Consider the following 13,860-nt stretch of genomic DNA (forward strand, 5'->3'; position numbering starts at 1 on the left):
AGAAGTTCTCTTTCACTTATCCATTCCCTCTTTGACCTTCTTATTGTACAAAGAAGGAAACTGAGGCATAAAAATTAATTATTGAACCAAACCAAAACAAAAACCTGTTGAGCTATGGGGTCAGTTTCCAAATCTTCAGTTGTCTAGGTCTTAGTGAAAAGTCATCAGCAGCACCCTATTATTCCAATTCTTTATTGGAGAAAAATAGAAAAAGAAATATTTAGGGGAAAGCAAAATCTTGGAGGAAAGTAAAGCAAAAGTGGCCAATGGCGAGTAAAAGGATGAGAGAGCTCTCCTCTGTGCGGCATCTGTGGTCACAATAGACAGCTCTCCCTGCCACCATTTACCCAGGAGGAGAGAGTGGGCTGGCAGGGCCAGGGATGGTCTTCAGAGGCCCCTGGCTCAGGCAGCTTTGTTTCTGTCTTTCAGTTCTTCTGATGGCCTCTCCTTTTCTCCCCTTTCCATTTAGTTTAGTCAGTTTTCCCTTTGCTGCACATGTATACGTTTATTTCCAGTGTGCTGGCATGAGACAGGGCTGTCTTTCCTCCTGGCACCCAGCTCAGCTGCAGCATCCCTGCCTCTGAAGTCCTGATCACAGCCCATTGGGTCTGCCAGGCAGGTCTCCCAAGGCATATTGTGTCTGCCCTGGGGGAAGGCCGGCTCTAGCCCATCTCCCGTTTTCAGTGAGATGAGCAGACTTCCAAGGCAGAGTAAAGGGAACTGTGTGGTGAGGACAGGCAGCTTTCCCAAGAGTTAGGTAAGAAGTCTTCTGGCTACATGCTAGAACGACTCAACCGCACGCTATTGTGTGTGTTATCCAACAAAGGAAGAGGAAACGCTATACCTACGGAAGGCCACCCATCCAACAGGGGCATTGGCTAATGAAAAGCCCACAACTTTCATAAGAAACTGAGGCCTGGGAGCAGTGCGGGAGGGAGGGGATGTATACCCACCCAGAGAAGGCAAGTGTGTCCTCCCAGGAGCTGCAAAGCCTGCAAAGTGCTGCTGGCCCCCTGTGCTGTTTTTAGCTAAAGACATTTCAGAGCTGTCAAGCAGGAACCTACTTCCAGTTAAGTCTCTCCCAACTGCAGAGCTGAAATCTCATTCACAGTTTGGTTATGATGGGAAAGCTTCCTCCCCGTGGTGGAGGAATGGTGTCAAAATGGGCAGTGGGATCAATCAGCCTGACTTGCTCACAGAATCCTCCTGGTGAGTGGTATGGACAGCACCCCCTAGAGGATCAATGTGTACATAACAAGCTGGAAATGTAAAAGTGGCCTCTGGCTGCACAGTCGGATGCCTCATTCCATTTGGACAGTGCTAGCATTTTAATGAAGTTGTGGACTCAGGCCAGTTCATTGCCCCTAGCTTTTGGAGAGGAAGGCTCCCAGAGGAACATCTACATAATGAAAAGCAAGGCAAGTCTGTCCAACCTATCTTCTGACTTCCCTGGAGGCAGATGTTGGGTGAAAACTCCAGCCAGAACCCGCCTCTCTTTTCTGATCAAGGTTACTGTAAGTTGCAGGAGTGGAGAAAATTATTCTGTAATCCCACAGAGACAGGTCTTCAGAAAAAGCAGCTGCCCTCTATGCCAAAACATGCTGTGACCCAGGGATGGGCAAGAGTCATCTATGTCTAACTCTATAGAAATACATTGTACTGATACCATTGTACGGTCCGCAAAGCATTTCCTCATCATTGTCTCAGTGCTTTACTTTCTCTTTCTGCCTTGAGTACTGTTTTTTTCAGTAGCATCCATTTGCCCCAAAGCATGTCCCCTGAATCTGTTCCAGTATGCTCCCACCATGACATTGTCTGCTTGCTATAAGTTGTGCTCCAGCCAGGCCCTAAACAAGAAACTTAGCTTTGTGTCCATATTCCCTGAGATCCTTCATCAAGAAGGGATTTTTGCCTCAAGAGTATTCATCTTTCCCATAGCATAGGATCAGCTTCAGGGCAAGGATTACAAATTGTTTCAGGGAAAGTAAAAGGTTGGCTTAAAGTTCATTCTAAGAAATGAACATTTCAGAATCTTGCAAAGGAGGGTAGGTGGTGTCCATGATTGCCATAGGAATTGCTGTTAACAGCCTCCTGAGTATTAAGACACATGCCTACTGACTCCAACAGCAGCTTTCTCCTTACCCTTTTATCTGCCCGGTAATAAAATCCATGGTTCTAATTAGCATACCTCACTTCCCCCAACTAACTCCCTGTGGCATTTCTTTAGTAGCCCCTAGACCAATGCAATCCTCGTGGCTTACTGGGCTGCCATTGTGGAGGTCAGGGAGACTGTCCTGGCTCTAAAGGGACATATTCTTAGGAACCTCTAATCCCTCCAGACTAATCCTCTGTAATAGTCTAGGCAGATCACTCCTCCCAAGCCCTTCAGAGTCCCCTGATGAGAAAAAGATGATTTTTCTCCTCTTCATAGCCAAATATTAAGTATTATCTATACAATGCCTCTGGTGCTTCAGGAGAAATTAGATTACCAGGTACTTGAAAAACATTTCTCTTTCAAATTCTTCAGGTGGCTCTTCTCTTCTCTCAGAAGTTTGAGTTTTTCATTGGCATGGTTGTCATCATCACCATCACCATCTTCGTTGTCACCATCATCATCGTCAGGTCCACACTTCTGAGCACTTACTATTCGAATCACATTGTTCTGAATGCCACACAGCTGGCAGCGGGTATTTGTTGTGGTGTTGCTGTCAGGCTACAAGGCAAGGATGAGAGGCTAGGAAGATCAGATGTTCTGGCAGGAGTGCCCCTAGGCACATGTGTGAAAATCAAGAAACACGTGTCACTCACTGTGTGTGAACTACTACTGCCTTATGGTGTGGTTGAGTGGATCAAATAGTGGTTATAATGATGTCAGAAGCGGGGCAAGGAGAAGATCACGAATCCCGGGGCCTACCTTCTTCCTATGAGGACACATAACCATCTTGTTTTCTTCTTCTTTTTTTTTTTTTTTTTGGCTCTTGTTTCTCTCAGACTGATTGAAGGAAAGAAAGGAGTGAAAGTGGAAAACAGACCTTTCCTCTCAAAACTCATCTTCTTCAATGTCTCTGAACATGACTATGGGAACTACACTTGCGTGGCCTCCAACAAGCTGGGTCACACCAATGCCAGCATCATGCTATTTGGTGAGACTGTGCTCTGAGCTGGGCAAGAAGAGGGGAGAGGGTGCAGAAAGGGAGAGCTGGGTGGGAGGGCCCCTTAAGGCCAGCGTCAGAGGTTAGCAGGGTAGCAGTGGACACGGAGAGGGAGAAAAAAAAAGAGAGACACAGAAAAAATGGAGAGAGAGGAAAAGAGAGGGAGACAGAGAGACAGTGAGAGACAGAGATAGAGAGACACAGGGAGGAGGCAGAGAGAGACAGAGACAGAAAGAGAAAGAACAAGAGAGACAGAGACAGACAGTGGACATGTATACAAAGTAGTATATGTATAGTACATGTATAAAAGTAGATCTCAGAAGTGGGAAAAGGAAAACGAAGAAGAACGTTTATGTTTCATTCTATAATGGAAAAGATCCTGAGACGGGACAAAAAGACTTTGGAATGCCAAAATGACATTGGATTTTTTTTTTTTTTTTTCTCAGTGATGGCACCTAAACTGACTCTGGGAATTGTAATCGGGTAAAATAGTCAAGAACTCAGAGGGGAACGTTTGCTATTTCAGTCTTTGCTCACTGGCTTAGTGTAAAATTTTCCCTTTTCCAAAACTGTTTCCAGTCGCTAGGATGTGAAGGGCCCCGCCTTCGTCACATATCTGGCTACTGTATTGATATCAGAAGCAAGTGAGCGAGCTCCCTTGTAAATTCTGATGCCTGCCCCTATGAGCAGAGAGCTGTGCAGAAGGGAGCCTGCCGTCCTGACGGTGCCACCAGGCAGGGCTCCAGGCCTCTCATGATGAATGCAGATTCTCCCTACAGGCCACAGGATTAAATTCCGGTTGGCTTTTGGGCAAATCCCTTCATACTCCATCAAGTTCTTTGAGCTTGAGATTTTTCACATCTGTTCCCCCAATCCCTCATGTTAACAAGCACTCTTGAATGTGATGGGGAAGTAAGGGGAGGCATTTGACAGATAATTTGCAAGAACACAAATTCCTCGTATTCTGAGAACTTTGGGATAATCCCACAACCCAGCCACGTGCCCTCGGTGATAGCGTATGTGGCTTGCTCCGAATCACGAGCCTGCTGCTTCACCAGAGGATCTCTGCTTGCCCATTACATCCTCCCGCATTCTACCCGGCACAAATAGTAAAGCCAGCTTTATCTGAGAGGGCTGGGAAGGAGAAAGCCGCCCTTGATCCGCGAGCCAGTGGCTGGGAATGGGCAGAGCTGTGATTTGAGTGATTGATGTGTCTGGCATCTCTCACACAGGGATGATAAGTGCCCCTTGCATTTGTCAGGCCTTTTTGCTTTTTTGGCAGGCGTCTGTCCGCATGAACAGAGACCAGGATTAGGAAGGAACAGACCCCTCCTTCCCTCGCCTTGCAAATCTAAGGCTCCCCCTCAGTTTCCCATTAACCCCTCCCAAGTCCTGCTCTCTGCTCACAGCAGTCCTTGTCCTCACAGGAGTAGCCTTCTCCCCCGGTCCCCCACTTTGACCTACTCTTTCCCGACTTGGTTGCGTGCAATGGTTCAGCCATTGGCTTTATCACGATTGTCTATTTCCCCAGCTTCTTCCCCTTAAGCCATCTCGGGATGAGAATAGGGAGAAGCAGCAAACAGTTCTCCTAAGAGTTGAATAGATGGCGTTTATGACAAGGAAAGCAGTGAAGGGTGGGTCATAAATATGCTCTTTTCAGCAGGCACACATGTAGCAATTACAATGTCTACTTCCCGTGCCCCCCTGCCCTATGGGTCTATCAGCATCTGCCCTGTGCCTCCTTTGGGACATTTCTACCATTGCCAGCTCTCTGGAGTCCAGGGTTTTCTAAAAAGGACATGAAAAAGTGAGAGTATATATTCAAATATGTTTAGAAAGACTGGGTCACACCAAGATGAGTGGGGTACATGTGGGGATGTCCTTTAATGCCAGAAGTCTCAGAACCTTAACATTCTAAATCTCTAGGGGAGAAAAAGTTTGCAGCACGTTTCAGTCAGAAACCAATTTAATTTGTTAGCTTCAGTTGAGAGATCATTCATGAGGAGCCCATCGCTAGAAATGCTGCCTGGGTAACATAGTTCTGTGGAGCTCACAACCCCCATTCCTGTGTGAGATGAGTATTTGCAGCCAATAGTCCAGACGTTGTTGTGGCTCCTAGGTTCATTAATGAGGCTCATTGTCAATGAGGTCTTTTGACAAATATGAATTTATTAGGGAATTTTCCATGTCAGTATCCATTAAAAGCCAGCAAGCACACTTGGGGCAGGTTGGAAAGCAGCATGTACCTTTTGTGAATACACAAACTTCTTGATGAAGTTTATTCTCCTGTGGCATTACAGAAAGGCAGCAAAATTATCATCATTTTGCCACCAACTTGTGCATAAACTGCACGCTGTCTCCACGTGGCCTAGACATTGAGAAGTGAGGAATTCTGGTGCAAGAGACCGTAGTCCGGCAGTCTGGGAATACTGAAGCCAGATAGGAGCAGGTTAGTCCTTCCCGTCACAAGCACCTGGTGTCTAAGGTTACAGGGCTTGCAGGGACCTCTGAGAGTTCTGCTCCCACACTCCTGAATCATGGTGCTCTGGGGAGCTTGATCCTACCATGGTGCCAAGGGCAAAAATTCCTGAACTTGGTGTCCTAAGATGAAACAGCAAAGGTGGGGAAGTGGGAAACAAGTCTCTCATCCGGAAAGAAACTGTAGTCCTTTGTTATCCAGTCAGTAGCTTGGCTCAGCGTGAGCTAAGAGTGAATCTAACTGCACCAGAAAATGTTTGGCATAACCAGCTCCCTGCCTTCCCAGCCATGGCATTCAATATGGAAACATAAAGCATGTCAGCGTTTCTCTTGCCGCACCTTGTCCTACCGCCTTTGGTTTCTGTCTTCCTTGTTTTTATATATTCCCCCAGAAATGTCTGTGAAAGGCAGTATACAAACTATATATGACAAATATATAGCACTGTATATAATATATGTGTTTGTTCTCATTTTTCTCTCCTGTGTGTCCCTCAACCGATTTAGAACTAAATGAGCCTACGAGCTCAACTTTGTTGCAAGGTCAGTATCTTCCTTGCTTTATGTTTTGTCTCCCCTTCCCTCTATCCCAGAGCCCCCCTTCCCCACTCCCTATCCCCTGCTGTGTATTACCTGTGTCTGTAAAGTGTCTTAGAGGATGTGGAAGGCTAGTGAAGGAGGTGATTGGGAGCCAGGGAGACTTCAAGCTCCCTTCGCTCTGCTCATCCCTTGCTCATACTCCCCCAGGAGGGCTGGGAGGGGGAAAGAAAGAAAAGTATCGTTAAATTATCCAAGCCCAGAGATCAGCACAAAGGCAAAGCGTAGAGAGTGAGTCTGGGACCCGTAGGAAGACTACTTCAACCAACTGAGCAGTTTTCATGAAAAGGGTCTTATTGAGGGTCCCCTCAGCAGCAGAATCAGACACCAAGCACACAGTGATTCAGATATTCTGTCAAATGCATCAAGTGGCTCACGAAGTTCTCCAAAGGAGGAAGATAGGCATGGCATTGCATGAGTGGTTGCCAATACACAGTGATTTCTAGTTGAGGGCTGGCATTTAGTGGTTCTTTGGTCTTGGGCAACTCACTAAGCCTTATTTAGACTCAATTTCCTCTTCTCTACAATACAGTTGATCTGCCTTATCCACCTTACAGAGTTGTTCCAACAGTCAATGGAGAATGCATATTACAAAGGCTTTGAAAACTCTGAGGTGCATGTTGAATCTCCAGACGTAAACTGACAGACAAGGACGCCCCTCGGTGGAACATCACAGGGTGTCCTTCACTCATTTCTCAGCCCCTTCTCCACAGTCCCTTTACATCCTCTTCCACTTACAGCCCTCCTCTGCGAATATCTCCTGCATCTCTTGCCTGTCTTTGCACATCCCTTCCAATTTTCTCACTAACCTAGAGTGAGTGACTCATTAAGACTATGACTAAGCATCCAAGCAAGCAGTGGAATAAAATGTGTGTCACGTGCACTGCTCTCACCCTAAGGACAGTGCTGACCACAGCAGTAGCCTTTCAGGAAGGCAGCTGTGAAGCCAGGGAGGGGAATGCTTCTCCCACCTTCCACCCCAATCCCCTGACCTCCTCTCCCCACCTCACCCCACACCACCCTGTTCATCTCCTCACATTCTGGCCTTGCAAACTGTCATCGGAGGATGGCTGTAGACTTTGGAGGTGGAGGGGTAGATGAAAAGAAATGCATTACATGGGAAGCGCTTGACAGATGAAAAAAAACACCTTTCTCATGGAAAGAGAGAGGGCTGCATTACTCACTTAGTGATGTACAGCACCACAGTGATGAGCCACGAGCAAGAAAATGAAACAAAGAAATAGAAAGGAAAAGTGTCAATAGACTTACTCAGATTCAACCTATGATTCAACTTGTGTTTATTGAACCTCCATGTGAGTGTATTCACAGACATGAAATAGCAGTAGAAAAGTGGGTAACATATAGTACCAGCGAAGTGAGAGAGCCTGGAGCATGGGCATGCATTGCTATGGCTATGCTTTTGGAAGGACTGAGTTAGTTCTGACAACTGAGATCTTCATTCGCAGAGGAAATTGGAGCTTTTGAAACTCAGGTAGGGGCTTTTAAAAGAGAGTATTTAACGGAAGGTGTACTCAACTCACAGAGAGAACATCATCCCATACCAAAGTCAACCGCAGGAAAACCAACCAGAAACACAAACGAAAGCAAACGGGTTACTTTGCCTGGTCACTGAGCAGGGGACAAGGAGCAAGAGACATTATTTTTGGCCCCATCTGCTGAGACAAAGCTGGGCTGCTCCCTCCTCTCCTGTGAACTGATGACTCTGGGTGGAAGGCTTTCTTTGCCAACTTGCTGATTCTTTGGATGTGCTCAACCCCTCATCTCAGCAACCTTCTTGGGTGTAGGAGAATGGGTCAGCGAAGAAGACTGTGGACATCTAAAACATTCTGACCATTGGATTAGTGCAGTCTTCAGTAGAGCTGCTGGACTCTTGTACAATGAGAAATAATTTAGAGAAGACAGCCCTTGCACCTGGGCTCATTTACCGCACTCACGTGTCATTCCCCCGCCTCGTTTGCTAGTCTTCGATGCGATAGAGAGCTATGTCTTTTCTCAGGAAATACCCTCCAAGTTATACTCACCTTGCCTCGGAAATACCAGGAAAGATTTATATGAATGCGTTGATTTCCACTGACAGAGTACACTTGGCTTTAAGAGAAGTTCAAAGCTATTTTGCTAACCAATATCTGGATGGACTAGAAGTATTTTGATAAGAGAATTTCGTTCTTCCTCAGCATTTTCTGCCACCATTGAAGTATTTTTCTGCTTCCCTTTTGCAAACAAAACAGATTGCATGTCACCTCTCCTATTAATATTTGGTGGTGCAGGACTCTCACAGTGATAAATAAGGACTCAAGGATGTTCCACCATCCCTCACTGAACTTCTGCACAGGAAAGTACAGTCAGGCCACAGTGCAAACTCAGCGGCTCCGTGGCTGTTCATTTTCCACCCACTGGCCCTTTGTCTTTTATCTTCTAGGCATTAAGTCAGATTTGATGGTATCAGTGGACTGGGAAAGATTGGCTGATTAATGTCTGTAAACCTCACAGTGACCATCAAAGCAATTTATTAAAGAATAGGGGACTAAAGTAAACTCTGTATATCAGAAAGAAACTATTGCAGCAGAAGAGGTTATTAGTTCTTCCCTGCAGAGAATTAAAGACAGTTAATTAGGTCAAGTCATCCAGTAGTTAAGCATTTCTATGGTATGTGTGTGTCTAGATAACAGAAAGTACAAAAGAAACAAAAGTCCGTCACCCTCTTGCTAGAAGGTTTGCATATCCATCTTCACATGAAACCAGCCCTCCTCTGCCCATTGGAGCCAGACAACAGCCCTTTGCTTAACTGGACACTCGGATTCAGCCAAATTAGCTTTGCTGGCAAAAAATATAACTTTCTGGATTGAGCAGACATTGAATATTGACTTAGAGTTGGGGTGGGAGGGTTCTTTTCACTGTTGTTTTCTTCTTTTTTTTTTTCCTCTTTCCCCCTTCCCCTTTCCTCTCTCCCTTTCTTCCTCCCTCCTTCCCTCCCTTCCTTTCTTTCTTTCTTCCTTCCTTCCATAATTCTTCTTTCTTTTCAACATATTTTCTTTCCTACCCTCCCTGACCTATTGTTAATGTACCATTAACAAAGAGATCAATTAAGTTTCAGTTAAAGCCTTGGTGTGGAAAATGCATGCTTGACACACTTGAATTTTCGGGGATTGTTTATGTTCCTGATAGTCAAGATGTTACTCAAAGACTTGAGCTTATGGCCACCATTAGCTTTGATGGCTCAAGCAAGGCTCCTGTTTCTGGAAGTGGGACACAACACACACTGGACAGAAGCATGTCAAGCATGGCACAGAGGACAGTACCAGCATGTCTTCTTAGTACCAAAGCAAGGGGGGTGGACTGGAATGAGCGTGATGGGTGTAGAGTATATACGAAAATATCCTGGCATTTCCACCTCATTGTGGTGGGGTAGAAGTGGTGTCAAAAGGACGCTCTAGTTGACCAGAAGGGTTGAACAGTTGTTGCCTGGAAAAGCCCAAGGATGAGTTCTAGCTAAAGTCAAAGATGAGCGTCAAATCGTTTTTTACTTATGAGGGCACTAAAAAGAGTTGGCCATCTTTCAAGTAGCGTGTGTTGGAGATTCAGAGGAAGAGGAAAAACCCATCTGGATGGCATAATTAAGCTGAAGTTTTTGGGGGGGTCTTTGTTTATAGAAAACCTCTGGTATTTCCAGCAGGAACTTGTGCTTTCAATGCATTCTTTCTGATAATCTCAACTGCCAGGGGAAAGCTCTTCTGGGGTCCTTCCTCCAGCACAGTCTGAACCAGCACCCACATCATTCTCTGGATGAGCACCCCCAAACTGCTTGTGGTTTGGGGTAGAAGTTTTATGACTACTTTATCTCCTGAAGTCTGTCTTCAGTCCATCCTTCCTCCTTCCAGTTATCTTTTTTCTTGGCACAGAGAGGCTCAAAAATCACTGGTACCTAAATAAGATACTTAATGAAAATGGCCCCGCCCCATCCTTAGCTTCTGAACTTGTTTCTGGGGCCCAGCAAGCCCTTCAAGGGACCGTCCTTGTTAAATGCACAGGCAACATGGCATCGTCACCCCTGGCTTTCCCCTACCATCCTGTTGTATATCAGATATTTTCTCAATCACAAAACTTTTGATTGTAGATGAACCCTTTCCCTCTTTGTACCTTCAGAGTGGCTTCTCAGGGTCGCTAATGCCCACTTAAATCAAGAGGGATATCATGTGTCAGGTGATTTTAAAGAATAGATTGAGGGCGTGAATGCACAGGTATGTATTCATCTGACTTTGAGCAAATGTTTTAGTTGCTTTTAGGATGAGTTATGTCTAGGTTGTCTTTCTGTATGCGAGGACCTTTGCACAGAGAACATAGACTCCCAAGGTATCACTTTGATGCAAAAAGCTTTAGTGTCATTTTCCATCCTCTCTGTATCCAGGGTGAACAACAAAGAGGGAAGTAAAAGATTAGAGATCATTCCAAATTCAGGCCAGACAAGGCATCTACTATCCACAGAAAAGGTGGAGAGGCTCTGTAGGTTGTTCTGAGAGCTGAAGCTGGTGAAATGGAGATCTTTCACAGTCTAGGCAGCAGAGAGGGGCCAGGATCCCAGCATTTCTACAGGGAGGTCCTAGCAAGTGCAACTGTAGCAGCACAGTACGGGTGTGGGTCATAGCCGCAGGGTGCCCCAGAGAGATGAAGCCCTGTGGAACCAGCTTGGTATTGTCCAACTCTTCAAGAGAAGTCAGGTATCAATGGTTTGGGCTCCTCTGGAACATGAAAGCTAACTCACTAGTGTTTCTAAATGCATAGGTAAATGCCAGTCAGACTTTTGCATTTCATATACAGCATGAGCACCTACATTCAAATGCTGTAGTATAAATCCATAGGCAGCAATCAACTTTATACGTAAGGCCTACAGGCTTCCACTAATTAGAGGATAGCCTGATGACCAAAGAAAGAAAGTTTTTGTACAAAGGAGATTTGGTTTGGTGCCTCAGGCTCCAAAGGTGCAGCTGTGTCACCTGCTAAACTCAGGCGGACATCTTGGCTCTGCTTCCGTCTGTGGTCCAACCTGACTGTCATTGACATCCTTCTCCAGCAACCTGCACACCTTTTGTGGCAACTGGCTGCCCAAGTAAACCAGAAAACCAGAGGGGGTCCTATAGGAGGGCTGGGCAGTGGTCAGGACAGCAAGGGACACGTGGAAGAGGCCCAGGGGCACTGCTGCGCCAGGAGCGCCAGCTTCTTCCTGAAATCATCTGAGGGCAAAGTGAGCACCTCCGTCTGCTTTTGACCTTAACAGTGGCTTGTTTTTAATTTCTTTTAGAAGTGAAAACTACAGCCCTGACCCCTTGGAAAGGTTTGTATCTGTTTCAGACAGCTGCTGCTTTGGTGGGTGTGGGGTGTGTAAAACTCTTCACCTTCCTCCCAGATGCATTCTTTCCTGAGCTAACTCCAGGAAGCAGCGCAGAGGGAACCCTCCCCTGACCTTGAGCCACCTCCGTGTCAATTTAGATTAACCCTATCCCCAAGGACATCCAATCCTTCCTGGGTAGATCCCACTTGCAGCAGCCTAACTTCTCTTTGCTGGCGGCACTAATGAGCACCTGTCAGCCCAGAATAGCTCCATCTCTGGGCTTCTCTGCACCAGACCTGCCTCTTTCCTCACACACGGATGCTCTAATGCAGCGATCTTCTTAGACCTTGGCCCTGCATGCTGCCCTTGCTTGCACCATTCTTTCTATGTCTCTAACTTGGAGCTGGAAGGGGAGTGGCGGCGGGGAGGGGAAGATGGGAGGAAGGGGGAGGTTCTTGGGTGAGTCACTTGGCTACGAATAAAATGCATCTTATTTGAAGCTTTCATTCCTGCCAGATGTTTCCGATGGATAATTGACACTCATCACAGTTCTCTGGGACCCTAACTGTCCTGGTAATTAGTCTCTTTAGGCCTCCGCAGCTCTCTAATGAGATAGAGGCAATAAACGCATTCACTGTGGAGTGGAGGCGTGGCTGGATGAAGAATGGAGGCCTCATCTGCATGGCCCATGTCACCAGGCAGATGGGCTGAGCTGCCGCTCTGGCCCACACTGGCTTTGAGAGGGCCTTGATCCCAGGGTGCTGTGTTCCACGCCCTCCTGGACCTAAGGTCTTCATCTCATGGAATCCTTCCACATAGCATTCATTCAGTGTGGGATGGCCTGCGGGAAGCAGTCCAGCGGCACGCCTGCGTTTCTCACCTTAACGTGTACCCAGGTGGAGCAGACCACGCAGCTACACTCTGTTCTCTTTATTCTCTGAAGATGCATCTCTGAGATACTGGGAAGATGGTTGCATTTGAAGACAGAAGTCAGGGGACTTGGGAAAGTCACTTAAGCTCCCTGAAGTTCAGTTTAGAGCTTGTTAGAAAGGGAGATAATAATTCTCATCTCTTACGTGAGTGTCATTAAGGTGTTGTGATGCTTTCCAAATGCAAGCACTCGATCGGAAATCCTAATCGACATGACTTGACTTCTGTGTAGACAGACACTCAGCCACAGCAATTCTCAGTAACTTGTATTGGATATAGTTAGAAAAGGGGAGGAAAGGTATTTGGAAGAGGAAATTGAGATAAAGTGGAGGGCCAGGTACGAAAAACGTTTTTGTTTTGCTTTCTTCAAGTATAATTTTAAGCAAAAGTAAAATACCACGACAAATGAATGTGAATATGTCAGCATGAGTGGCAACGCCCCTCCTTCTTTCAACAAACACTGGTTGAATCCCTGCCATGGGCCAATGAGATACAGACTCTGCTCTTAAGGAACTTACTGGACAGAGGACAGAGGAGGAAATACAAATAAGTTAGGCAAAGAGAATTATGACACAGGGTGGTAAGTATTGTACTAGCGGGATGTGCATGGCACTGAGCCAGGCAGGGAAGGCCGCCTGGAAGAGGTGTCTGAAGACTGGAAGAGGAGCTGGAATGAAGAATAAGAGTGATATGGGTGAGGCGTATTTCGGACAGAGGGGAGAGTGTGTGAGGGTGGGAAAAAGGACACGCCCCTGTGTGCACACATGTGGCTATGTGGCAAGGCGCAAGGGCACCGAACTAGGTGTGGCAAGAAGAGACACCAAGGATGCAGACTGCAGGCACGTCACGAAATGTAGCGCTCGTTCCACTTAGAAGCTGGGCTTGGTGCTAACCTGTTGGCCTCAAATAAATAAGGATCATGATCAATTTGGGGTAGAAACATCACCCTGGAATTAGCATAAGGAATAAATTCCAGGGGTCAAGGTCATAGGTGGCAAGGCCCAATTGGTGAATATTTTGGGGAATTGAAAGATGAGATGGTGCAGACCGTCTCCTTTGAGAGGATGTGTGGAATGCTCCTATCTCGGGGCTACCTCTGTTTCCTTCTGCTGTCCAGCTTGGTCCAGGTCTGGTGTCCTGGATGAGACAGACACGTTCCGGGGGTGGCGAGTGCCTGTGCTTGTGGGGTGGGCTGCGCAGACTGGATATGGTCACATAGTCAGTGCCAGCCACTCACCAGCCTGAGATGGAGACGGAGAGCTTCAGAGGGGCCACTCAGGCTTTTCCCAGGTATACTACAAGCAAGAGAATGGCTGGCAGGCAGTTGGTGGCCTTTTTCTGTCTTCCATAGGAAGAATT

At 46.5% G+C, this 13,860-nt stretch overlaps 1 protein-coding gene across 11 annotated transcripts in view; it reads left to right on the forward strand.

Moving 5' to 3' along the window:
- NTM (neurotrimin) overlaps positions 1 to 13,860 on the forward strand; it is a 984,038-nt gene that overhangs the window by 956,295 nt on the left and 13,883 nt on the right. For 7 of the 11 annotated variants that reach the window (XR_001885614.1, XR_001885617.1, XR_001885615.1 and 4 more), the window contains 3 exons: positions 2,992 to 3,143; positions 6,135 to 6,170; positions 11,542 to 11,574. Coding sequence is in view for 7 of the 11 variants with exons in the window: in XM_017872145.1 (XP_017727634.1) it covers positions 2,992 to 3,143; positions 6,135 to 6,170; positions 11,542 to 11,574 (221 nt within the window). In the remaining 4 variants the exon portion in view is untranslated. The remainder of the gene's footprint in view (positions 1 to 2,991; positions 3,144 to 6,134; positions 6,171 to 11,541; positions 11,575 to 13,860) is intronic. The other 4 variants (XM_017872147.1, XM_017872146.1, XM_017872148.1 and 1 more) reach the window with 2 other exon arrangements.

This window comes from Rhinopithecus bieti, unplaced genomic scaffold (genome assembly GCF_001698545.2).
Source record: "Rhinopithecus bieti isolate Rb0 unplaced genomic scaffold, ASM169854v2 scaffold_6481, whole genome shotgun sequence".
Classification (NCBI taxonomy): domain Eukaryota; kingdom Metazoa; phylum Chordata; class Mammalia; order Primates; family Cercopithecidae; genus Rhinopithecus; species Rhinopithecus bieti.